Genomic DNA, 25,798 nt, shown 5'->3' on the forward strand with positions numbered 1-25,798 from the left:
TTTATTAACATTTTTCCCTAATTTTATTATTAACAGCAAAGCTTTTAGTGTGCCGTACCTTTTAGAATGCTCTTGACACAAAGATACATTTGTGGACTGTTACAAGTGCTAGCATGACAGTGCACACTAAATCATTGAAGTCTGTCCTTCTGGTTGAAGGATTTACATCAGAAATGTTGTGTTTAACTGCTTTCTTGTGTATCAGCGTGTGCAGCCAAAGCAACAAAGTATGTCTTCAAAGTGTAATATATCTGTTAACTGTTTATTCTTTAATTGAGACCCTCCTAGTGCTTTGGCAACAGTTTTTGGCTTGACTTGCCCACCCTGTATGCTGTGCTCTTTACATTCCACCTATGCTTCATGTCCGTCAATTACTTGTTTTGTTTCAAGCAATTAACCTTGTGTTTTCTGTGCCACGTTATGAAAAAATGAGACTACTGCCCGTAATGACTGATGAGTGGGCCCAGTCACCATTTGTAAATTATTAACATCTCCATTATACTCATCTCTGAAATATATTCTATTTCCTTGTATGGTCTAAAAACCAACAGAACCTTTCACTCTACTTTGAAATACCACCAAACTGGAGGCAGTAATCCACTGTCTAAAATTAATTTTCCTGTGTAAACAGTTTTGATACTTCTGCATTTTAACATGTTTTGCGTCCTGTTTTGCTTTTATTCTCCTATGCTTGCCATCAGAAACAGCCGGAGGTAGTCGAGGAGAGAACAAACAAATGGAAGCAAACTGTTCAAACTGCCATGGCCGGGGTCAAGCTGGTACTTTTTTTAAAATGTGAAATTTGTTCACTCCAAAAACCTGGTTTGTCAAGAGCAGAGAAAATGAAATGATGAAACCCTTTGTGTATGTGAAGAAAGAAGAATGTTGGTTTTGAAATTATTATTGAGTTTGTGTAAATGCAACTCCAAAAAAGCAGGATTTGTCAATTATGCGTGTGGTGCTACAAGACTCCATCACAAGGTGTACACTTCACCGTTGAAAGCATCCACTATTTCCAAGTCTTTGCCACAGTTTGCTTTACCTACATCTGTTTGAGCAGTGCAGCGTTATTATGTGTTTTATCCCATGACACACTTTTCCACTTAGTCTGCCTACAGCTGCTGCACCTCAACAGCAAAGTCTGCCAGGGAGTTGGTGTAGACAAACACTCGTCCCTAAATGATTTAGATAGGAATATAAATAACAAGCTGGTTATGTTTGCAGATGATATCAAGATAGGTGGATTAGCAGATCATTTGGAATCCGTTAAATCATTACAAAAGGACTTGGATAGCATACAGGCTTGGGCAGATTTGTGGCAGATGAAATTTAATGTCAGTAAATGTAAAGTATTACACATAGGAAGTAAAAATGTGAGGTTGAATACACAATGGGCGGTCGGAAAATCGAGAGTACACCTTATGAGAAGGATTTAGGAGTCGTAGTGGACTTACAGACCGTGGTCAGAAGCCATTAAGAAGGCTAACAGAATGTTAAGTTATATAACACCCTGATATGTGGAGTACAAGTCCAAGGAGGTTCTGCTCAGCTTTATAACACACTGGTGAGGCCTCATCTGGAGTACTGTGTGCAGTTTTGGTCTCCAGGCTACAAAAAGGACATAGCAGCACTAGAAAAGGTCCAGAGAAGAGCGACTAGGCTGATTCCAGGGGTTGAATTATGAGGAAAGATTACAAGAGCTGAGCCTTTTCAGTTTAAGCAAAGAAGATTAAGAGGTGACATGATTGAAGTGTTTAAAATTATAAAGGGAAATAATATGCTGGATCGAGACTGTTATTTTAAAATGAGTTCATCAAGAACACAAGGACACAGTTAGAAACTTGTTAAGGGTAAATTTCACACAAACATTAGGAGGATTTTCTTTACCCAAAGAGCATTAAACACTTGGAATAAGCTACCAAGTAATGTGGTAGACAGGTAAGACTTTAGGACTTTCAAAACTCAACTTGATGTTTTTTTTTGGAAGAAATAAGTGGATAGGACTGGCGAGCTTTGTTGGGCTGAATGGCTTGTTCTCGTCTAGAGTGTTCTAATGTTCTAAATGATGTTTAAATGTGTAATTGTGTGATATTCTTGGCATGGCTGATGACGATGGGTATTATAGTTTCACACCTATGCTATGATCCTTGTGTGTGTGTGTGTGTATGTAAGAACTGGGAAAATTTATTATGAAGTGACTGAATTTGTTACAAAAGATATTATTAAAATACTATTATTAAAAATGGCATACAAGTAAAGTTAAAATTACCCATGGTCCTAGGGCCTTGCATTTGAACCCCATTACAGTCACTGTTTGTGTGACGTGTTTCTGTGTAGGCATCGCTGGACCTTGTTAATGGACTAGTAGGCCCTGCATAGCGTCTTGTACCTTGCTATTCTAAGACAGACTCGGACCTTTCCCGGCTCGACATGGATTAATCAGGTTTTTAAAATGGATGCAAGGATATTGTTCCACAAAGCGATACATAAATAACAAGAAGTGATTTGTAATGTTGTAGACCAATTATTTCTTTTCAAAACATCCAATAAAAACATCATCTGCTAGCATTAGACTACTGCCTAGCAATCTTTCTTTGTTTGGTAGGAGAGCTGTCACAGTAAGCACAATCCAAAATATTTTTTATTAATATTTCACAATTCTGGGGAAGTTGGCTGGCCACTGACTTTCAGATCAATCAGATTAATAATAAGCATCAGTCTTTAATTTAAAAAAAGGAATATTTGTATACTAAACCCTTTGATTTTTTTCAACTGGCTTTTAACAATGACTAATGTTTTTAGCTACAGTTGCTTTCTAAAGATTTGTGTGTTTTCTGCATATTGTGAATCTGATAGTTTTTATTATTTATTCATTATTCTGATGCATCCCTTTGAACTGTTTGCAAAAGTCTTAATAAATTAGCTGTTGTAATCCAAGATGCCCTCGTATACCATTGTGTCTTCATTGAAAGCCCATATGACAACAAAGTGTCAGAAATAATGCTGTGCAATAACAAAACACACACAACAATAGAATGAGCACGGAGAGTAAAACGAATACAATAAAATAATGCTTTGGTTGCCCAGTGGGTTTTCTTACTGTTTTCCCTCTATCGAACTTTGTGGGGTTGCTTATCTACTTACACACATTAGCTAGTTTCAATTAAAACACTTTTCCTCATTCTGTTCAAAGTTTTCTAGTTGCTCACCTACTTTACCTCATCTTGCATCTCATCTTTGGCTTCTGGCTCCTGGAAGGCACTATCCTTTTATAACCCACTCAGGCACTAATGGCTAGCAAAAACCTGGAGTCGCAAGCTGCTACTTAAATTGCTCTAGCCACAACACTGTGCCCCTGGCAACTCCTTACTTTGAAACATTCTCCAAATTTGTCTTATTATCTAATGAATTGCCTCTTGAGCTGCCTGTTATCCTATATTTAAAGCCTAATAGTAGTTTTAACTACATCTTAAGACTATCTGCTGCCATCTAGCAGTAAAACGTATGTGCTACCAGTCCTGAATTGTTCTACTCTCATAGTGATGTCTCTTGGAAATAACCTTTATGAGGCAAATACTATACAAACATATGCTACTGTCCCCGGGTGGCATCCACTTGCCAGGATTGTCATCTGAATGTGTCCGCCAGTCATCAGTGCAGGTGGTTCTTTGGTCTCTGTAATTCCCTTTATTGTCTCTTGATAATTTGGTTGCCTTTCTGCCTCTGAGAGCCTGTTTTCAGGTAAGCAAGCAGACAGCTTTAACAGAAAAATAATCCTTAATTTATATGGCACATTTCTTAATTGTTCCAAAGTAACTTAGAAAGCAAAGCAAAATACATTGTTCCATTTGCTAAACCAGTGTGTTTCAGAATTAATGGGGAAGGCTCCTCCACTTAAAGAAGCACCTCTTCCCCAATCCAGAGATGGAACTCGACCCTTTTCTGGCTGTGAACCATGACCTCAGACACCAAGGCGCTGATCCTCATCCCACTTCATACTCGGCTGCAAACCACCTTAGTATAATAATTAATAATAATAATAATTCTTTGCATTTATATAGCGCTTCTCTCACTACTCAAAGCGCTCAGCAATTGCAGGTTAAGGGCCTTGCTCAAGGGCCCAACAGAGCAGTCTCTATTGGCCAATTGGACTACATCATCCACAAAAAACAGAGATGCCATTCCTGGGGTTTCCTTGAATTTGCCACCTTATCATGAGCTATATTGACCAGGTCAATTGCTCCTGGTAGGGTCACCCAAGTTAAATTGGTCCTAAATGAAGGATCAGACCAAGTGCGGTTCATTTACCCCTTTTAAAAAAGTCAAGGATCCAGCAACAGTTCCTGGTAAAGGACAACTGGAGCCCTGCTCTGAGCTCGTCAGCAAGTGCCTGGTGGTCAGGCACAGCCCAAAGGAGCAACTTGGGTTCATGTTCCAGTGGGCCAACCATCTGCATGAGGAGCCATAAGTGTGCCTTGGTGGACCAATCACTCGCTACCGAAACTGACTCTAGTCACAAACCAGGTCAGTTTAAAATTGCTTATGAGCTGAAACGCATTCCCATGTAACAGGATCTCTGGGCAAACCAAGAAATTATAATAATACCACAATGTGAAGGTATTCAAATTTACATTGCCGGATAAATAGAAAAAGAATTTTGAAAAATCTGAATAAAGTTTGCTAAATGCTTGGCAGCCAGATTGAAGTGAGCGAGTGTAAGCTGCAATATAGTCCATGACTATGGACATCACGGTGAACATGCAAAGCAGGAGTATTAGTTTAGGAAACTGTGTATTCAGCCTTAGATTAGACAAAGCCCCGTGTGTAGGACTGGAATGTGAGAGAATAAGAGCCACGCAAGTGTATGCTGAGGCTTCTATAATGATGCTTTATAAATAATGAAAAAACGATGCTGTCGGAAGATCTTGGGTGTAGAAACCATGACCACAGGTATTCTAGGGTGTTAGGTCAAAAAGCAGTAAACACTAATAGTTCAGATGAATAAAGAATAAAACAAGTCTTGTATGAAGAGCTTCAAAAGGCTGGTCCTGGACCATACAAGTCCTTTTGTGAAAAGAAATTTGGACCCACTGCAGTTTGCCTATAGGACAAAGATTAGAGTAGAAGATGAAATTATTTAACTGCTGCACAAGGCCTTCTCCCCATCTGGGAAAAAAAGCTGGCAGCACTGTGAGGATTAAGTTTTACTAATGCCTTCCAGTAGCATCCAGTAAGCCCTGTTGAGGGCTAAGCTCCGAGATATGCAGCGTGAATGAGCCTATGGCATCCTAGATAATGGACTAGATGTCCAGCAAACTGCAGTTTGTGAAGCTGAACGGGGTGCATTACTTATATGGATGTGAGCAACACTGGAGCACCACAAGGAGCAGTCCTGTCTGTCTTTCTGCTAACCTTCTACACCTCGGACTATAAAAATAACACCAGGTCATGTCACTTGCTGAAATTCCCTAATGATTCTGCATTAATGGGGTGTATTGATATGGGGGATGAGACAAAGGTGAGGAGTCAGGTGGAGAGCATCGTTTCTTGGTGCAAATAGAACTCTACATAAGTAAAGCCAAGAAACGAAACCATACAAAAAAGCCTCTGCACCTAGTCACCATTCAGGGAGTGGATGTGGAGTTGGATTGCCACAAGTACGAGGGGTGTTCAAATATAAACAGGAATTTATGAGCTGCACTTTATTTATTGAATACAATAAAATGACTTCTACACTATATTTTTCTATGTGGTCTCCTGCCCCTGCAATCCACTTGTTCCAGCGCTCAGGAAGCTTCTTAATCCCAGAAGAGTAGAAGTCTTTTGACTGCATGTTGACCCATTTTTACACGGCGTCAATAACCTTCTCACTTGACTTGAATTTCATCTCTCCTACAAATTCCTTAAGTGGACTGAAGACATGATAGTCCCTCTCTGAATGACTTGTACCAATCATACACTTTAGACTGAGAGAGACACTTATCCTCAAACTGATATTTAAGTCTGTAATAAATCTAAGATGGAATGGCTCCATTTGTCAAAAGTTGAATAATAATCCACTGCGCAACACTACTTTGTACCTTCTGCTCTGACGTGTTAATTACAACTGACAGGAAAGGGAGAAAGAGCAGCTAGCACTATTAATGACAACTTCAAATGTACATGTGTTTGTCCAATGAGTCAGGTCTACCTTGCACTCTTTATAAGAGCAGAGCATGAAAATTCCTGTTTATAAATGAACGTGTCTCCTACTTTGGCATCCACATCAGTGGCAGGTTGGACTGGTCTTGTAACACAGAGGAACTATAAAAGAAAGGACAGAGCAAACTCTTTTCTATCGGAGATTGTTCCTTTGATATGGGTACTGTCCTTTACATGTTCTGCAACTCTGTCATTTTCTGTGCTGTAATGTGGTTGACCAGTAGCATCACTTGAAAAGAAGCCCACTGAATCAAAAAGCTGATAAGGAAGGAAGGCTCAGTTATGGAGACACACTCTTGACCCCCAGGAGTTTGTAGCAGAGAAAGGATTGAAGATAAAACAAATGGCTATTATGAACCATTATGCACATCACCACACTGACACACTAGCATTGAGTAATTTTAGCCAACAAATTTTTCTGCTCATGCGTGTCAAGAAACACTACTGGGCCTCTTCATACCTACTGGACCACCATACGCCTTACTGTGACTGCATCTTATCGTTAGCAGAGTCAGATGGTTTTTTTCTTTTTTTTATCTTTTTTTGTAATTCTTTTGTGTTTGAGGATGGTTTTGGTGATTGTTTATAACATTTCTTGAGCCACTATTCGCTAAATTTCTCAAAAGGACAAACATTGTTGTTTTGATGGGCTTTGCCAGACCACACATTCCCAAATATTTGTGCATTTATATATTTTTAGTTTTATAATTTATAGCTTGTTTAACAGACGCATTTTCCAAAGTATCCTTTGCTGTTGTTTTTATGTATACAGTGTGTGCTAGAAATAAAACTAAAAGGCAAAATATTATGGCAGCTGGTTGAAGCTTTGATGAGTCAGGACAGGAGGAGAGAAATATCAGAAAATATAATTTGTCCCAATATGCATAATAAAGAGTATGTCTTCAAGCGACACCTTTGCATCACTTGATTGAGAGTAGTTTAGATGGTTGTGAAAAGTTGCTTCTCCATCCTTTTTCCCAAGCTGCTGAATTATCATCAAGTTTTAACATGTCTATTGAGAGCCGAGTGTCAGACAGAAGCTTGTGGGAAGCAGAATGGAGACTTCTTGCAAAATCAGTATCCATACGGTAAAGACTCTCTGAATTTGAAAATAAAGAAACAGTACCACAAAAGTTATGTATACTGTAAAAATTCCATCATTTTGAGTTTAGGTCAGAAACAACACTCTTATTTAAGAAATATGTTGAAATGAGAGGTGGTAGCCATAGTCCTTCTCCAGGATTTTCTCTTGTCAAAACCCCGCTTTGTGCTGTTAATACACACAGCTTCTATGAGGCTCTGGTGTTTGCTGTTGGGTCTACTTTCCTGCACATCATCAGATTAGTGTTAGGTACTCTTGAGGGGAACTTCATTTTTCTTTTTGACAGAAATTGTCCTTCTAAATTAGTCCCTTAGGTTGTCAGTTGTATATAATTAGGGCTGAGTATCAGAAGAAACCCCTCAACTTTGTTTCAGTTTTGACTGTGCAGGGACAATGTGGCGACAGGTGAATGTTGGGAATCACATTTCTTCTGCTCTCTTTACTTCTTGACAAACCCCTGTTTTGAAACTTGATGCACTTTCATCCACTTTATTATTATTATTATTATTTTGCGTTCTTTCCACCCCCACACCATTTCTTCTTATTTGTAGGTTTAGTGCACGATTTCCACCTTCATTATTATCGTTTTTTTTATCTATATTTAAATATTTTTATCCTTTATATTTCAGTAAGAAAATACATGGTGTTTGGATATGTGCATTTCATTTCATCTGCATGAAGTTTTGTGTTTTTTTTTCTAGTGTGTGTTGGTAGTTTAGCACTGGTGTGTAAATAAACATTTTTTGTTTTAATTCTGTTTGTGTTTTTTTGGGTTGTTCTTGTGCTTTACTCCCCACTTCTTTTTTTAAAGGTGGTGTTTCTAAACTGCAAAATGAAACACTAAGTCTACATAAACAAAATCAAGAGTCTGGTTTGTTTTGATATAAAATAGTATTTTTACAGAAACAAATTAGCCATTTTCAATTTACAGATTACTTCATGGTCTCAAATTCAAAATGTCTTACAATTTAAAATATACCTGTACACATTTTAACTGTTTTTGTTGTATGTTCATAGATTAGACTTGGTAATGTTTTGGAAGCCTACTAGATTTAATATATTTTATGTGAAATTTGAAATTGGCCTGAATTAAATCAACTTAATTTTGGATGTAGGTGGCTGGTAAACAGTTATGAAGAAATAATATTTAATTCCTTTACTCAAGGGAAGCACAAGTAAACATATAAGCCAATGGTTGTTTGCTGTTCGAGCGGGGAGTCTGCTCGCTGTGTGTTGTCATTGCTGCTTCAAAGCACACACCTGCGGGCTGCTGAAAACAATTACTAGAAAACAGAAACTCCTGTCTTGTTGTGACTCTTTGAGTTGAAGCCATTTGTTGGGTGTGCCTCAGCTGGCTGCCCTTTCTCTTCTTTTCTGCTTTACACATTAACGTTTCTGGGAATCCAACTTTTTTGTTACGTGTTGCTATATATAACATGGTCACGTCAAATTATCTTTCAATATTTGGGACTAAAATACATGTAGATTGCAGTCTTGACCAAGGAACCCGAGTAGTTTTAATACCTCCTTTTATATTTATTTTATTTTGTGTGTTTTTTTGCCCCCCACCCTTTTCCTTTTGTGTTTTTTTTTTCTAGAATAATCTGCACAGACTTATTTATTTAAGTCATGGCTCCTAACATTATTTTCCCATTTTTTTTCCCCCTTTCCAGACAGAAAAAGAAAAGCTTACCTGGAGAGACAGACTACCAGCATATACAACCAATATCGTGATGATTCTGTTTATGGTAATTTTTTTTTTTTTTTTGTGGTATTTACAAAACACACACAGCAGCTCCGTTGATCAGTCAGCTATGCATTACAGAATGCAGTAATGTCTGAGAATATGACATTCAGCTTTCCAGATACTTATCACTGAATCGATTCTCCCAGGTGAGTAGGTGCTTCTGCAGCAACATGCAAAGAATGAATCCCCAACGTCAGAAACCAGGTGTGGGTACCTTTTTTCCTCCATGTTAACACCTGTGATATGGCACTTTCATGTACTATGCTGTAGCTCATGTGCTTTGCCTGTGCAGCCAGACTTTTCCTTTTGGCAATGCATTTTTACATAAATAGAACAGTGTGCTTCACTGTCTTCTGTAACTAGAAGTAAAATAAATTAGCCTGCCATTGTCAGGGTGGGCGGAGAGGAAAGGACATGATTTGTCAATAACGTCCTGACTCCCTACGAGGTCTACGATTTTGTAAGTCAAGATGAAAAAATCATTTTTAACATTGTCATTTTCTTATTGGGTTAATTTTAATTTTATGTAGTGCCCTTGTCATTTACTATTTCCAAATCATACACACACATCAATACAATTAAACACAAAATTAAAATATTTAACAAAAACACTAACGCTATGCACAATCTACACTAATAAAAGTGTATGCTAAGCTTCTATTGATTTATTGTTTCATTAATTTTCTAAGCACTTTAATTCCAAAATAATGTGGAAGGAGGCAAGAAATTATCTGTATAGCATCAGGCACAAATAGGAAACGGACTGGACAACCATTCCACCCCGTACTCACTTGTAGACGGTCACAGGTGGGACAGAAAGTGTAAAATATACAGAAAAGTTGATGTTTTCTGAAATTTGCTAAGAAAATACTACATAAAATGGGCATTATAATAAAGTAACTTATACTAAAAATGAAAATGTTAAAAATTAAATATGTATGCAGAAGAGATTTTTTTTTAATCCAGTAGTGCTCACCTACTGTGATTACATGCTGTATACAAACACTTCATGTGCATTTTTTGGAAATGTTTACCCCTTAATCATCAGACTTCCAGCACTTGCAACCAACAGACATTCTCAGATGACTCCTCTGTCCGTAGGCTGCATTGGTAACGGAGTCGGAGTACAGAGGCTTGAGGGGGACTTTTGTCCTGTGGTACAGAGATAACCACCTTCAACTCAACATTAGCAAGACAAAAGATTTGTAGTGGACTTCCAGCATGCCATAGTGCCTTGGAGACCAGTAACCATTCAAGGGAGACGAGAACATGGAAATGCTGTAGACGAGTACCTGGAAGGTCACATCCAATAAACGAATACTGGATTGGTCTGACAACACAGTTGCACTGTAAAAAAAGTTGTCAGAGTAGATTGTATGTTCTGAGGGAAGTCTCATACTTTGATGACTGCAGCAATCTGAATGTGTAGTAGCCAGCATAATTAATATTATAATCTCATTTGCATTTATATAGCACTTTTCTCACTACTCAAGCACTCCGCAATTGCAGGTTAAGGGTCTTGCTCAAGGGCCCCAACAGAGCAGAGTCCCTATTGGCATTTACGGGATTCTGAACGGGCAACCTTCCCGATTGCAGTGCAGATCCCCTAGCCTCAGAGCCACCACTCTGCCTTTATTGTTTACTGGGGTCTCTTAGGGAAACAACATGCGTTTAAGTGACACACAATGCCCTGAACCAACTTATCAGGAAAGCCTGCTGCATCACAGGGCTAACCCTGGGAAACAGCTGTGGAAAAGAAAAATCCCCTCCATCCCCACCAGGGGTACTCTCATGGAGCACATTTAGCACAGGCTCACTCCACCACTGTGTGTAAGAAGCGCCTCTTGGGATCTTGTATGCCCGCTGCTATCAGTCAATTCAGGGATTCTTCACGACATCCATAATAAATGCTTATACTCTTCCAAGTTTATTTTACAAATCCTGTACAATATACATCTATTGATTGATTGACTTTATTTGTCCTGTGAGTCTGTATATTTGCTTTTTTTGTTTTTGCTGCTGTATGCATTTAATTTTCCCTTGGGGATTGATAAAGATTATCTTTTCAAAATGTAATCTAATGTTGGCAAGCTTTATAAAGCTGAAACCTAGAAAACATTTACATACAGTACAGCAGGGGTACTCAATCACGGTCCTGGAGGTCCGCAGTGGCGGCAGGTTTTTGCTCCAACCAAATTGCTTAATAAGAAGCACTTACTGCTCAAATAACACTGTTCTGCTTCACTTCTAGTTGTCTGCTCGTTAAGATTTTGACCCCCTATTGCTATTTTAGTCTTAAGCAGCTGTAGTCTTGGTTTTTAATTGCTCCTTATTAGCAGTAATATGCAAATGACAAAAGAGACCAGCATTTCTCCATTTAGCTTGTTACTATTTACACCTCTGTATTTATCGTGCACTAATTGGTTTAATTAAATATTTGGAAGGAAACTGAAGAGAAAAAAGTGAAGGACTAAGAATCACTCATCCATTTTAGCATTCAGATCATTCGGATGATATCCTTAGAAAGAGGAAGAAAATCCAGGATATGAGAATGACCTGACATAGCAGAGTAAAAGCACTAACGAGCCATGGAATTAAATTATTGGCAAGAATTGCTTTCTAATTAAGCAACCGGGTTAGGACAAAAACCTGCAGCCACTGCAGACCTCCAGGACCGTGATTGAGTACCCCTGCAGTACAGTATAAGAGAAGAACTATTCTGCTTACCTTGGTAAATGTACTGTAGGTTAGGTAGTTGTTATGTCAAAGTAATGGAGCTTCATCTTGTCTTTTATAAATGGTTCCAAGTACCCGTGGTAGCGAACCATCTGCCATTTTGGGTTTAGACAGGAAAAATCAAGTTTCATTAGTCTCCTAGACTCTTTTAAGCATCAGAATCATTTAATTACTGTAGAGTATGCAGCATTATTTCTTATTATTCTAAAAGCTTTTCTTAAGGTGTCCCATGAAAGGCTAAAACTGTGAGAGACAGGAATTAAAGATTCAAATGGTACTCCTAAACAGCATTGGGTTGAGGTGCCAGATACTTTTCTTTAACCCCTTAAATTGGACCCCATAAAAACAATGCTGCTCCTGTTTTAAGTAAGGTGTAATTATTAAGATGACAGAAAGCCTTGTGGTTTAGTAAGTAGTCTGTAAAATCCCAACAAATCAGCATGGAAAAAAATTAAATGAGGTTTAATATAAATGAATGTAAAGTTTACATAGCAGTCGTAAATATTTTTGATATAATTACACAATGGAAGTAAGAGTTGCCGGTAAAAAATATATTTGTGACGAAAAACTGACCTATTATGTACATTTCATAGCAAAAGTAATTAAAAAGACTCTCGTGTTGAGTTATATGGTACCTTCAGCATAGTACAAGTGAAGGGAAGGAATTCTTGACTGTGCGTTACACTTGTAATGGCGCATCTGGAATATGTAGTTTAAATGTAACAATGCTGACAGTTGTATTTCAAACAAGCACATTGTATGTAGTCTTTGGATCAGTATTAATTTTATAGCATATGGCTATTTGAATGTCTATATAGGAAACCTTGAATGCTTATTAGGTTTTCAGGTTGCATCTGGTATTTTACTGGGTCCGCACAATAATAAATCAAAAGATATCTTCTGCTTATGTAGATCATTTGTCCTCTTCTAACCTTCCACTTAAGTTTGTGCACACAGAGCAGTAAGTTCCATTTATATGGCAGTGAAGTTAAGTGCAGCTTACACAAGTGTTTTGACTATTAGCAATAGCAAGAACTAATGGGCATTTGTCATCTGGCACACATGATGCATTTCAAATGTGCTGAGGTTTTTATTGGAAGTGAAAAATTCCTGAAAGGAAGAATGAAATAAGGATTTTGTAATGTATCGCTATCTATGCTGCAGTGACAGGATTTTATTGTACCACCAGTCAATTTGAATTTTAAACCTTGATAGCATTCCTCATAATTTTGTTTGATTTTCCTTTTCAGATTGGCCTTACTTTTGCAATTGTGTTTGGAGTAATACTCTACAGGATATCCACAGCCGCAGCACTTGCAATGAGTCCAAATCCTACCACCAGGTCTAATGTGAGGGTCACTGTCACAGCTACGGCAGTTATCATCAATCTGGTGGTCATCCTTATCCTTGATGAAGTCTACGGCTCGATTGCTAGATGGCTAACAGTGATTGGTAATTAAATGTTGTCTTTTATCAGCATTGTATGGATTAATCCATTAACCAAATCTGAGCATCATGCAATAATTTATATCTAAAGGAGCAGACTTTGAAATAGTGAAGAGTTCTGAATTTTAAATGAAAAAGCAAAAAAAAGATTTGCTTTGTCCCATCGAAGATCGGCTCTCTCTGTGTACTCAGTTCTGCCAGCGTAGCCTCTGGCCCTCATCATTCTTGTAATGAAACAGACTGGTTCACAAAATGGATTGAAGGTTATCACATTTAAAGGCAGTACAGGTGTATTATTAATGATTCATGGGCTTCTACTGTGATTATGATTTGATTTTACTTCAAGTAGAATCTGTTTTGCTCTTATGGTAACTGCTCTCTCTCGTGATAAATGTTTCACGTTGACTTCGATTTTTGCAGTGTAAGACTCCACGGTATACGAAAACAGACATAATTTGCATCAAAGTAACAGGAACATGCCCACCCTACTTTTTAAGAAAGAGAACATTTCCCAATGCATTTGTCATACAGTGATCCCCCGCTATATTGCGGTTCAGCTATCGCGCCCCCGCGATATCATGGATTTTTCTGTGGAACATATCTAATTTTATACTTACATTGTACACTACGGTAGACAAAGAGTTTTGCGTTACAGTACCCAGATGATTTCTTACAAGGCCCGTTATTGGCTGAAAGAGGAGACTCAACCAATCAGAGTGGGGTTCTCATTTTCTTAGGCTGCTGCTAACGTGGTTTAATCTCTGCGTAACACGTACCTTGCTTGTGGTTCGATTGTTGTGAGCAAACTTTTTGTGAACTTTTCGTTTTGTTTTAAGTCCTACGATGGCTCCCAAGCATCCTAAATCTTTTGGTAGTAGTGAGCCTAAGTGCCAGAGGAAGACCTTGACCATTCAGGCGAAGGTAAAACTCCTGGATATGCTTCGGGAAGGAAAGCGTTACGTGGACGTCACTCGCCATTACAAGTTTACATGTGTTTAAAGCATGTGGGAGGTGTATTTTAAGGCTTAAACTATAAAAAAAAAAAAAATGTTTTTTTATATGGTCTTTCTATATCACGGATTTTCACCTATCGCTGATGGGTCTGGTACGTAACTTCCACGACTAGGTGGGGGATCACTGTAATATCATATCAATGTTGCTAATTATTTATAATATCTTTAAGGCATTTACTTGCCTAAATTACTTTCCAAAATGTATCTGTAACCAAACCGATTAGCATTTGAAGCCAATTTAATATAATGTAAAATGATACAGGAAAAAGGTTAGAGTTTAAATTTAGTACTGTCTAATACGATGTGGTTAGATACATCTTGAATAGCCAATTGCTTTAGTTTACTGCCCAGCATCAGCTATGGCATGACAGTGTTAATTTGTCTGGTGAGCCTGTTTCATCACCTGACGGGGTCATTAGACATTCCATGAAGAATTGATGATCCCTTTTTATGAATGCGATTGCTGGACAGAGCCAAGGGGAGGATTTGAATCCTCTTCCAGGTCAGCCCACTTTGGGTTATGGAGGAGAAAGGAGGAAATGAACACATTATGCTTATCATCTACTGTTTACACGCCCTACCTGTGCTGCCTCTAGCTTGGTTTCCATATTTGCAGCAGAGTGATCAAAAGTATAGATAACAATAGACACTTTTCATTCTGAATTCTGACACGTAAACCCCCAAAAAGTCAAGAAATGTGTCTGTCACAAGTTAACAGATTTGTGTTTTCTCCCATGGACTTTTGAAGTCAAAGTTACACCAATAGAGATATAACTATACACATTTCTGTAATGTCAGCACATCAGTAACATATACAGTGTCACACCTAACATTCATCTACTCTTCTGGGATGGCCCATATGCTGTAATTGTCTTTGTGTGCATGGTAAGCCCTAGTGAAGGAATCTTATGATGAATCTTGGATGAATAAAGCTGTGCTGCTTCCTCTTAGTTTCAGATATTACTTGTGGTCATTAAGTTTTTGGGTTTGCTGTTTTGCCCACCAAACCAAAAATTATACTCATTATGTTTGGAATTTGTAATACTGGGGACCAGTACATTATGCAGGGTAGATTTTTTTTTGTGCTTTCTTCCCTTTTCTCCTCTATTGAAAAACTGTACTTTCATCCTATTTCATTTTTAATCTGCATTTACCACCTGTCTTGTAATGTGCTTGTAGCTGCGTTTTCCACAATATGTCTAGGGTATCTACGGCTGTAGCTTACTTCATAGAACAATTCAGGCAATAGTGTGACACTTGGTCAAATAATTCCACAATCCAAGGTCTTTGTTTTAAAAGTTTTAGTAATATTCAAAAGCAAACAGTTCACACATAAATTAAAGAAAAATTGATATTGCAAAGTTTAAGGCCTTACTTATCTTATTTAATTTCTCTCAATATTTGGTCATACTTTCAAATGTTTATATGCTCATTAAAGTTTGTAGAAAGGTCAGGAGACAGTCAAAAAACTGTATGCTGATGTTCTATTTGTAAGCTAATCAAACAGTCCATGCTTCTAGGAGTGACACTGTTCCCACCTGGCTCTAACAAACACTCTACTTTAACAATTATAGCTAAGAAACTTAAATTGCAGGGGATAAAAGATTAGCACATAATCTAAGTAGCTATGAGAAAACTGATGTTAGCAGACACTTATGTGACTTTTTTACATTAACCATAACTTTCTAAGATTGCCCTCCTTACAATGCTGGTTAAATAATAATGTGTTCCCAAGTGCCATCACCCATCCTCTGACATTTGAAAGGCATAGAATATCCGTTAAACTTTCTCACAGAGTGTAAGACATTGTGACTCATTTGATTCTGTAAAAATTTGATGACCGTGTATTGTTCCTCTTTTGTGCCCTATGATTGCTGGGGACAGGCTCCAGCTGTCCTGCCGACTCTGTCCTGGATAAATAGATTAGGAAGATTGATGGATAGATGGACAGATTATAACAGTCATCAATGTACCAAACTTTTCCAGTGCAACAGCCACACATGCCAGCATACGACAGAAATACAAAAATATCAGCCACCCGTGGCTAGAGAAACATTCCCTTTAGCTCAGCCAGTTAGGTGTGGAATGAATTTGACAGGTGGAGAATAAGATGTATCAGACAGCAAACTACCCACCTTAGCACTGACCAGGGAAGCTTAGCCTCTCACAGGGTTCATAGCTTGTAGGAGTAGCCGTAGTGGTTAGTATATGTGATAATGCTACTACTATTACATTTACTGTTCCCAAGACTGAGTTTAAAATCGTGTGGTGTTCTAGTGTTGACTTGAGGAAGGAGCCATCAAAGGGAAGATGAAAATGCTAAACATCGATAAATTGAAAATATGAAGAGAGTTTCATTTCATCGTGATCTTTATGGAGAGTTTAAAAAACTGTGGCTGGTTTTTAGCTATGTTAGCATTTAATGCATGGGCCCGCCGAGTTAGAATCCCTTAAGGTTGTTACTAAATCAAATGTTTGTTTTTTTTTTTAGGCTAAAATAAAAAACAGATTTTTTCTGAAAATCATTTTGTTAACAAAAAAAATAAATAGGTTGCAGACAGTCTTTTTTTTTTTTTTTTTTTTTTAAATGTTGGGAAGACCTAAATTCAAACCTTGGGCAATAAGGGATTTCCTGAGAAGCACTCATACAATGACGTAAGATGGAAATAAAGGGGTAAAGTATACTGCAGTGGGTTTGTCTTAAAATATGTAACGGTAGCCTCTCATTACTCTAGACAATTTTAAGGATATTATGACCTTCATAGTTTCAGACTTAACATGATCAAAGATTCTTAAATTATTCAAGTGTGTGAATTTTGCGTATGATGCAGTACAGACCTCACACTGTTCCATTCCATTCGGACTAGTGTGGTGCTGAGGTGTCACCCATTGCCCCGGCTGCTAGGTGTGCCAATGAGTTATTATTAGTGCATGCTCCCAAACTCAAACGTATAATACGTTGATTTAATTCCATTATTAAGGTTTTGGCTAACGTTTACAGCCAGATGCCCCTTTCTGACACTAACCCACTCGATTTATCATGGGTTAGCACTGACACCCAATTTTGGGCTGATTTGCTTGCTTGTTGGAGACCATGTTTTTAAAAGGTTGATCAAGCACATTGACCCCACTTAGAAGAGGGACAAGATGATGATGAAGAATGATGGCTCTAGAAAAAAAGGTCACAAACAAAATGAATAGGAAGATACACAATCAAGACCCTGTTCTCAAACTGCATTTGCAAACATCCCAAGCTTGATCAGCCTCTATTACCTCAAGGTCATGTATTACTCTTTTGTGAGGTTGTTAGGTGAACCTAGTTGTACTGAAAGAAAGATATATGACTCTCACATTAGAGATGGATATATTGTAGATAGGATTGCGGTTGAATTTTACTGAAGTCAGACTTGTGAATTGAATATAGAAACATGTCTGCTAATAATGCAGATCTGCTGTGGCTTAATGTTTCTGTCTAAACCCTTCCCCGCTCATTATTTTCACTCCACTTCCATGAGCAATGACCAGTTTCAAACTTAACTGTGCTTGGGGTCATAATGAGGTTTTTAAACATTAGTGTAAAACTTAACTACATATGCTGTGAGACGCTACCAGCTTTAAGGAAACTGGTAACACGAGACATGTAACACGTGCCTGAATGGATTAATGATGTAGTTGTTAAGAGGAGGTAAAAACTGGCCAGTCAGCACTAAAACATTTGCATTGTTCTAAGAGTGGTGCATGTCAATAGTTGTGTGTTAAGGATTTTATTGTTGTTACTAGGGGCTTCGCTCGCCAACCCCCCCTCAGCCTGTGTTTCACCCTAGCCATTTCACGTCTCTGCTGCTCGCGTATGTGGATTTCACTTTCACCAAATGACAAATCTTTTAATTCTCGCAGATTATGCCTCTTCATTGGGAAGAAACGCTACTTTTCCCTGATGGCAACACAAATTAAATGATTTACAAATCTCTGACTTAAAGTTTAAGCCCAAAACAATATCTACATACCTTCTGTCCTATCACCTATGTCCATATATTCAATCTCTTTTCGCCTGTTCCGTTATTTCACTGAGTAATAATTTCTGTGTGTTAGCGCTAATGTGATCTTCACTATCGGTTTTTTGAGACTTTCGAATTTTAGTACCTTTCATAATCTCTAACCTGTTCTGCATGTATATCGCGCCAACATTTTTGAACCTCTTTAGGACATTCTACTTTGTCTTCTACTCTTTTGTCTTTTATTTCCGACCCCGCTTGGAGCTGAGAACGCAGGAACTGTGTCTGACAATAGCATTCACACGAATGAGAAGTGATCGGACCGTGGCCGTTGTTCTAACAACATCACATTAAAGTTCGATAAACTCTGAAAAGATTGATACCAAACATGTTAATGTAGGTTTTAAAATAAGCCTGATTTAAAGCGTGACATAAAAGCATCACATAAATCTTTGCACAAAATCATTGCACTTTTAGGCTTAGGATTTTATATATAGAGAGTAAATATGAATAAATGAAGCATATTGTAAATGCTGTGTATTACAATAGCTACCATTTTATTGACATTTCTGCAGAATAATTATGCTTAATGTTGAATATGCTAATACTTCAGTAAGAACAATCAGATCTTTCCCTAAATAAGCAAACTATTACACAAATATGTAAGGCTACTTTACTGCATATGTTTTTGGGGTTTTTTTTTGCTTTCTATACAACTAGAAGATGTAAGGTGCTCAGTTTTTGAAATTATTAATCCATCCATCCATTTTTGAAACCTAATTCTATTGTAGGATATGCTCAGTCATACCAGGTTAATTCAGAGTTAGCAGTCAACCCAGCAAAATGTCCATTATCTGGTTTAATAGTCCCATGTGAACACTGGCAGAACATGTGAACTCTACAAGGCAGGAAGCATTTCGAGAAAGCAGTGGCCCCTCTGCACTCTCCCTAGGCCTCTATGAAAGATTTCATTTTTAAGTAATTCAGTTATTTATTCCAGCAAAGTTGAGAAATTCAGTTACTGAAAAAACAGCATTCCTGTGTTGTGTGATAATGTGTGATAATGTGTGAAACAAAGGCAGTGCCTTGGTAGTCAAAATTACAGGAGCTCATAAAATTTTATGAATCATAACTAATGACTTGGTGTATAGAAACTAACATTAATATGAGGTTGGCTGCATATAAATCAACTTTTTCAAGCTTTTGCATTTACTTGCATTCCACAGAGGTTCCAAAGACAGACAAAAGCTTTGAGGAGCGACTGATATTCAAAGCATTTATCCTCAAGTTTGTGAACGCCTTCACACCTATCATTTATGTGGCTTTCTTCAAAGGAAGGTGGGTGTTCTGAGTGCATTCAATGCATAACTGCTTAATTGATTTGCAGAATGGATTGCATTGTAGTGTGCAATACTTCACACCCATTTATACATTTTAATCTGTAATTCATTCTGTCTTCCAAGTTTTTCAGTAGCAGGTTTGTACAATTTCATCTACTCACTTTAGGCATGTGCAGTAAAACAGAATCATTAACAAGTTCTTCAAGTTTATCATTTATTTATTTATTTATTTTAATTCTCTCCTGAACAGGTTTGTTGGTCGTCCAGGGAAGTACGTCTACGCCTTTAAGTCCTTCCGAATGGAAGAGGTGAATTTTTACTCTTAAATGTATACAGCACTCATTTGGGACATAATTTGCTATTGCACTTCTCAGTTTAGATTCAGAGTGTTCCATAGTGTAAGGGATTGAAAAGTGAACTAATTCTTAACCCATATAATAGGACAATATATAGAATGTATTTTGATCATCACAATGAAGTTATTAAATGTAGATGTCTAGTATATTTGGTGACAGAAAATATTAGAATTAAAAGTTGCTTCACAATGTCTACTGTATACTTCCATGCTAATTCTGAATACTCAAGTGCATTCATTTGGTAATTTGTGAGTGTGAAGCAGAATGCTTAAAATATCGTGACTGATAGTAGATACAGTTACAGTGCAGGTCTACAGTGGTCTGTCCAGTACAGCTTACCTTCATATTTATTACCCTAAAGCAGAGGGAGGAGATTCGTTTTATGGTATTGCAGCGTTTTTCTCTGTCTTGAAGGATTAATCAGAGCCACTGCCGAAATGTGCAGAGTAGTAAAGTGAGCACAGACATATGCCAAAAAGTCCTTTACTTTATCCTGGTGATGTAGAAAACCTGAATATTGTGCCTAAATTCCAAAAGTATGCCAAGTTTGACTGCTATCACTGTCCCTGCTCCACTGACAGACTGAGCAGATCGTTCCTCCCCCACACTATGCGACTCTTCAGTTCCACCCGGGAGAGTAAACGTTAACATTATACAAAGATATTGACTGTCTGTATACCTGCATTGTTATCACTCTTTAATTTAATATTTTCTTTATCAGTATGCTGCTGCTGGAGTATGTGAATTTTCCCCTTGGGATTAATAAAGTATCTTTATTCATCTGTCTGTCTGTCTGTCTGTCTGTCTGTCTGTTCTGTCTGTCTGTCTGTCTGTCTGTCTGTCTGTCTGTCTGTGTCTATCTATCTATCTACTTACCTTCTTGTTCAAAGTCAATTGCCTATGCCATTATCAATCAGTTCTGTATTATTACTAGGGTGGGTAACAGACGAGTCTCTCAGCTAATTGTGACTTACAGTATCTCTTGTCTATTTTAATTTTTTCCTTCTATTTTTTTGACAGTGTGCTCCTGGTGGCTGCCTTATGGAACTCTGTATTCAACTCAGTATCATCATGCTGGGAAAACAGCTCATCCAGAACAACCTGTTTGAGATCGGCATCCCGTAAGTAGTCTTACCATGAAACCCTCTGAAATGGCCATCTTAAATCAGTGCCACAGTTTGGACAAACTTTCATTCAGTAACTATGGACCTGCAAGTAAGAACCTTTTAGAGTGGCACTTAAAGCTTACCCTGTCTTTAGTGGACTACAAAGTGAGCATTTCTTCTGCACTCTCCTGATTTTAATTGATACAGCATTGTACAATCAAGTAGTGGCTACACTTCGTTTCATATAAATTGTTTTAGTAAAATCCTTATAAATGGTTGTTAAAATTGAATGTGCCATAATAAAGATCATGAGGAGCCAAACCTTAAACTGGATTAAGTCAGTATAGTTCAAAAGTGTATGGGCAAATACAATAATATTTGTCATGTATTATCATTTTCAGCAAACTGAAGAAATTGTTAGGTACATCAGTCAAAGCGACAGTCAGCACAGGAGAGGAGGAACGGGAAAAGAAACTCCAGCGTTACGAGACCGACTATGATTTGGAGCCATTTGTAGGCCTTACTCCAGAGTACATGGAAATGAGTAAGTCAACTGAACTTACTAACTTAGTCATTAACATCTGCGTCTTCCTTTGAGTTTGGTGTTACTGTGGTTGTTTAATTCTGTTCTTTACAGACAAGTTCCCATGCTTTAACAAATGCACGTCTTATTGCAGCCATTATTCAAAAAGACAATAATAGTTTTGTGTTCTGTGTGGCGATTGGGTTCCGTTGATTGGTATATACAAGTGAAAAGGTGTTTTCTAACAATATTGTTGTAAAAATAATATATACAACCCTTTTCCCAAGAAAAAGCTTTTCTTCATTTAACTGTTATCACTGTATAATATCTGTTTATCATGTTTGGTTAGGCTTCTTGCAGGCAACTATCGAATGGTATAACTATCAGCTTATGTAGTTCTTGTTTTGCTAAATATAAATGAGGGAAAAAAAAAAGACTTGCCTTCTAAAATTGAATTTAACACATACATTGTGATTTGTTTGCTGCCCAAGTGTAATTAATAACTGTTCCTGGGTATTCTTGTAACCTTCATCAGCCCTCATTAGAAATATCTGTACAAACATATGAATTTACTGCAGAGGTCAATTCACACCCCAGCAGAAACAGTCATCTATTAATCTCTCATCTAATAATATTCCCCTTCTGCGTAGTCTCCTATTAATGTGATATTGGCTTATAGTGAGAATAATAACCGGAGGTGTTTTGAATTTTAGCTTGACTTTTATCACACTTTATTGGTGAAATGTAAAATTTTATGGATTGCCTGTGTTTCCCTGGAATTTACACAAAGTATTCTGACATGCTTTTATTTATTAGATGATCCGTATTTACCCCTTTTAATTAAAAAAGGGATACAGTTAATTGCATGTAAAAAGGGTAAAAATAAAAGGTTTTGTAGCCTTAACAGGAGAAACTATTTTATGTTATATATATTGAACACTCATTCTCAGATACTAAAACAAATCCAGAAGATTGTTCAGTTGTAAACTTATTTTAACATTTGGAGTACACTTACTCAGTGGCAGAGTGGGGGGGCAACATCTGTCATGTAGATATTGGTTTAACTGCAATTAGATATTGGTCCATGTAGTATTCTCACTATATCCACAAGATTTTCTAGAGCTATGGTGTTTACTGCTCCCATGGATCTCTAAATAAGAGTTTAAGACTAAGCAAGAGGATTATGCGCGAATGGTGGACACGAATAGAGCATCTACAGATGGTTCTTGCCTTGTTCGTATTGCTTTCAGTAGAGATCCCTGATTCTGTAGTGGGGAGAAAATGATGAACACTGGACAGTGAGGTTAAATAAAGATTCTTCATTGAGACAGTGGTGGAAACAAAGCCAGCCACACTTGTCCTGTACATGGCCTACACCTTGGCCAACAGGTCAGCAGGTCGCCATCTAGGCCTATAGCTGAATTTGAGGATTTTGTGCTTTGGTTGTTGGAGTTACTGGTACACATAAGAATTCTGAGGATGTTAAGCTGCTTGAAAGCATGGTAAATAATGCCAACTTTGTACAGAGCCTTTATATACAAGCCACGTGCTCCTACTGTGACTGAGAGCATGGGTCAGTCCAATTAAGAGCCTTTGGAGATCTGACATGATAAATAAGCATAATAACATATGAACCCCGGTCCTGACCGCTGTGCCTGTAGATTCATATTTTGCAATTGAACTTATGGTCTAGGAATTCAAAAAATTGAAGGATCATATCAGCTTTTCATTGTTCACTCCACCTGGCTGGTGTTCTTACTAATCTAAAGTATATAAAGCCCATGAAGTTTAACAACTTTCCCATTTGAAAGAGTTCATCCAGCATTCTTCTTTGACTTTTTATGTCTTCACATAAGAGTTAACATATTTAAACATTCTACTAATAGTACAGCTACAGTAGCATACCTAACAGATGGCCTGTCAGATAATAAATCTCAAAGGATCACTTTGACAAATACAGTAGCCTTCTTGAGGAATGCACTGGGTGTGCTATTAATGGGACAGTAACTGCTAACATTTTACTATAGTATATCTATAGTTTAAAAGCTTTTATCTTTCAGATATCATGTTAATTTTGTGCTCTTTTGCTAAACACATGTAATGCAAGCTGCCTTGTATGATATTGAAATTTTTTAATACAAATATTATTTATATCATCAAAATTCCACTGTGCCTGTCTTCAGCCTTGCCAGTCATACAGACTCACCCAAAATTTGGTTTAGAGTCCATAGTCGTCCATCCCTGGGAGAAATGAAAACTGCACTCACTAGATGTTCTAAGTTTTGCTTAGATAGGCATCTTTGATAATTTATAAATTGCTGGCTATTAAAACTACAGTACTAGGAAAGACATGATTACTATTATTATACGTGGTATACATGATCAGAAATACATCTCAGTGATGCATACTGAACCAGCAATAATCAGTTTTTGGTTTGCTTGTATATGGTCTGGCATGAATAGGAAGAGACGTACTTTAGGATGTGTGTTTGTGGAATTGCATGCCATTCAGCCTCTGTAAATGCTCAAATTTCATCCATGGTATCCACTAGTGGACTCTGTCATGTCCATCATCGTCGGGTCATGTCCCAGACATGCTCAATAGGGGGAAATCCTAAGAATGTGCATGTCGGGGAAGAAGTGGCATAAGGTTGTCATTCAGGAACTATAGGATGTTTCTTGCCGCATGTGATTGAACTTGTTCTGATTAGAATATGACACCAGGGAAACTCTGCAGATAGGATACCACCTCCGCCTCCATCACATCCATGGTGTACTGTATTGCTGGCTGGTCATGGTACCAGCAGTGTGTTTCAGGTGGGAACCCAATGGCACCCCACATAATAACACCTGTTGCTAAGCCCATGTGGCTGTATAAAAATACATGTCTCAAGAGGCATTTCACCATGATGCATCTATACAGAGGTCCATCCATCCATCATGGTGCAGTGAATTGAACCAAGTCTTGTCCAAAAACACAGTGCAATGCCAGTCATCCTGCAGAAATTGAATCCACTTTGTATTGCTGTATATAACACACACAACTGTCATTTAATTTTCCAATAGTAAAAAGGAAAACTGCCAAAACACAAATTATTAGAATGACAGAGTAGCTGTGTGGCATATTAAAGATGACATGGTGTCTGGCATTAAATGAGGCTGTCTGTTGTAAGGCTGAGAATCCTACTACACTGATATGAAACTGTGATAATGAATACAACAAAAACATTAAGGCCTGCTTTTGCAAAAATTGTGATTTCCCAACTTTTGTGTGTCAAAGAGCTTGAGAGAATAAATGATTAGCGATATGTTATGTAGCTTCAGCAACAACAACATCATTTATTTATATTGCACATTTTCATACAAATGATGTAGCTCAAAGTGCTTTACAGGATGAAGAAAGAGAAAAAAGAAAAAAATAAAAATATAAAATTAGGCAATGCTAAGTAAAATAGAATACAAGTAAGATCCGATGGCCGGGGGGGGGGGCAGAAAAAACAAAAATAAAAACTCCAGAGGGCTGGAGGAAAAAAAAAAAAATCTGCGGGGGTTCTGAGGCCGCAAGACCACCCAGCCACATTAAGGCATTCTACCGAACAGAAATGACCTCACAATCAGTCCTCATGGTATTCAGGCTTCACGTGGAAGTACTTGATGATGACAGTCATGTGGACTTCTGGCCTTCAATCCATCAATGTAGGGCCTGCACGGTGCTTCGATCAGGTGTGGTGGCGCAGATCGCAACCTCAGAAAACTGGAAAAATATCAGCAGAGGAAGTAGGAGTTAGTACGGATTTTGGAGCCACCAGGAATGATAATGAAAATTAAATGCATAGACAGAATATCAGGATTAAACTAAAATGAAGCCATAAGAAAGCCTTGTTAATATAATGAGTTTTTAGCAGTTTTTTTAAAGTGCTCCACCGTATTAGCCTGGCAAATTTCTTTCGGTAAGCTATTCCAGATTTTAGGTACATAACAGCAGAAGGCCGCCTCACCACTTTTTTAAGTTTAGCTCTTGGAATTCTAAGCAGACACTCCTGTGAAGATCTAAGATTACGATTTGGAGTGTAAGGTGACAGGCATTCTGAGATAGAGGATAGAATGAGATTATTTAAGGCTTTGTAAACCATAAGCAGTATCCATCCATCCATTATCCAACCTGCTATATCCTAACTACAGGGTCACGGGGGTCTGCTGGAGCCAATCCCAGCCAACACGGGCACAAGGCAG

At 37.8% G+C, this 25,798-nt stretch overlaps 1 protein-coding gene across 41 annotated transcripts in view; it reads left to right on the top strand.

The window, feature by feature from the left end:
• Positions 1-25,798, top strand: part of ano1a (anoctamin 1, calcium activated chloride channel a) — a 380,680-nt gene that overhangs the window by 198,117 nt on the left and 156,765 nt on the right. For 3 of the 41 annotated variants that reach the window (XM_051923669.1, XM_051923693.1, XM_051923697.1), the window contains 6 exons: positions 702-779; positions 8,977-9,051; positions 13,037-13,238; positions 19,467-19,578; positions 19,831-19,888; positions 20,957-21,057. The exons of 27 other annotated variants lie outside the window; for them this stretch is intronic. In XM_051923669.1, coding sequence (XP_051779629.1) covers positions 702-779; positions 8,977-9,051; positions 13,037-13,238; positions 19,467-19,578; positions 19,831-19,888; positions 20,957-21,057 — 626 coding nt within the window. The remainder of the gene's footprint in view (positions 1-701; positions 780-8,976; positions 9,052-13,036; positions 13,239-19,466; positions 19,579-19,830; positions 19,889-20,956; positions 21,058-25,798) is intronic. 11 more of the 41 variants (XM_051923698.1, XM_051923708.1, XM_051923709.1 and 8 more) reach the window with 8 other exon arrangements.

This window comes from Erpetoichthys calabaricus, chromosome 2 (assembly GCF_900747795.2).
Source record: "Erpetoichthys calabaricus chromosome 2, fErpCal1.3, whole genome shotgun sequence".
Classification (NCBI taxonomy): Eukaryota; Metazoa; Chordata; class Cladistia; order Polypteriformes; family Polypteridae; genus Erpetoichthys; species Erpetoichthys calabaricus.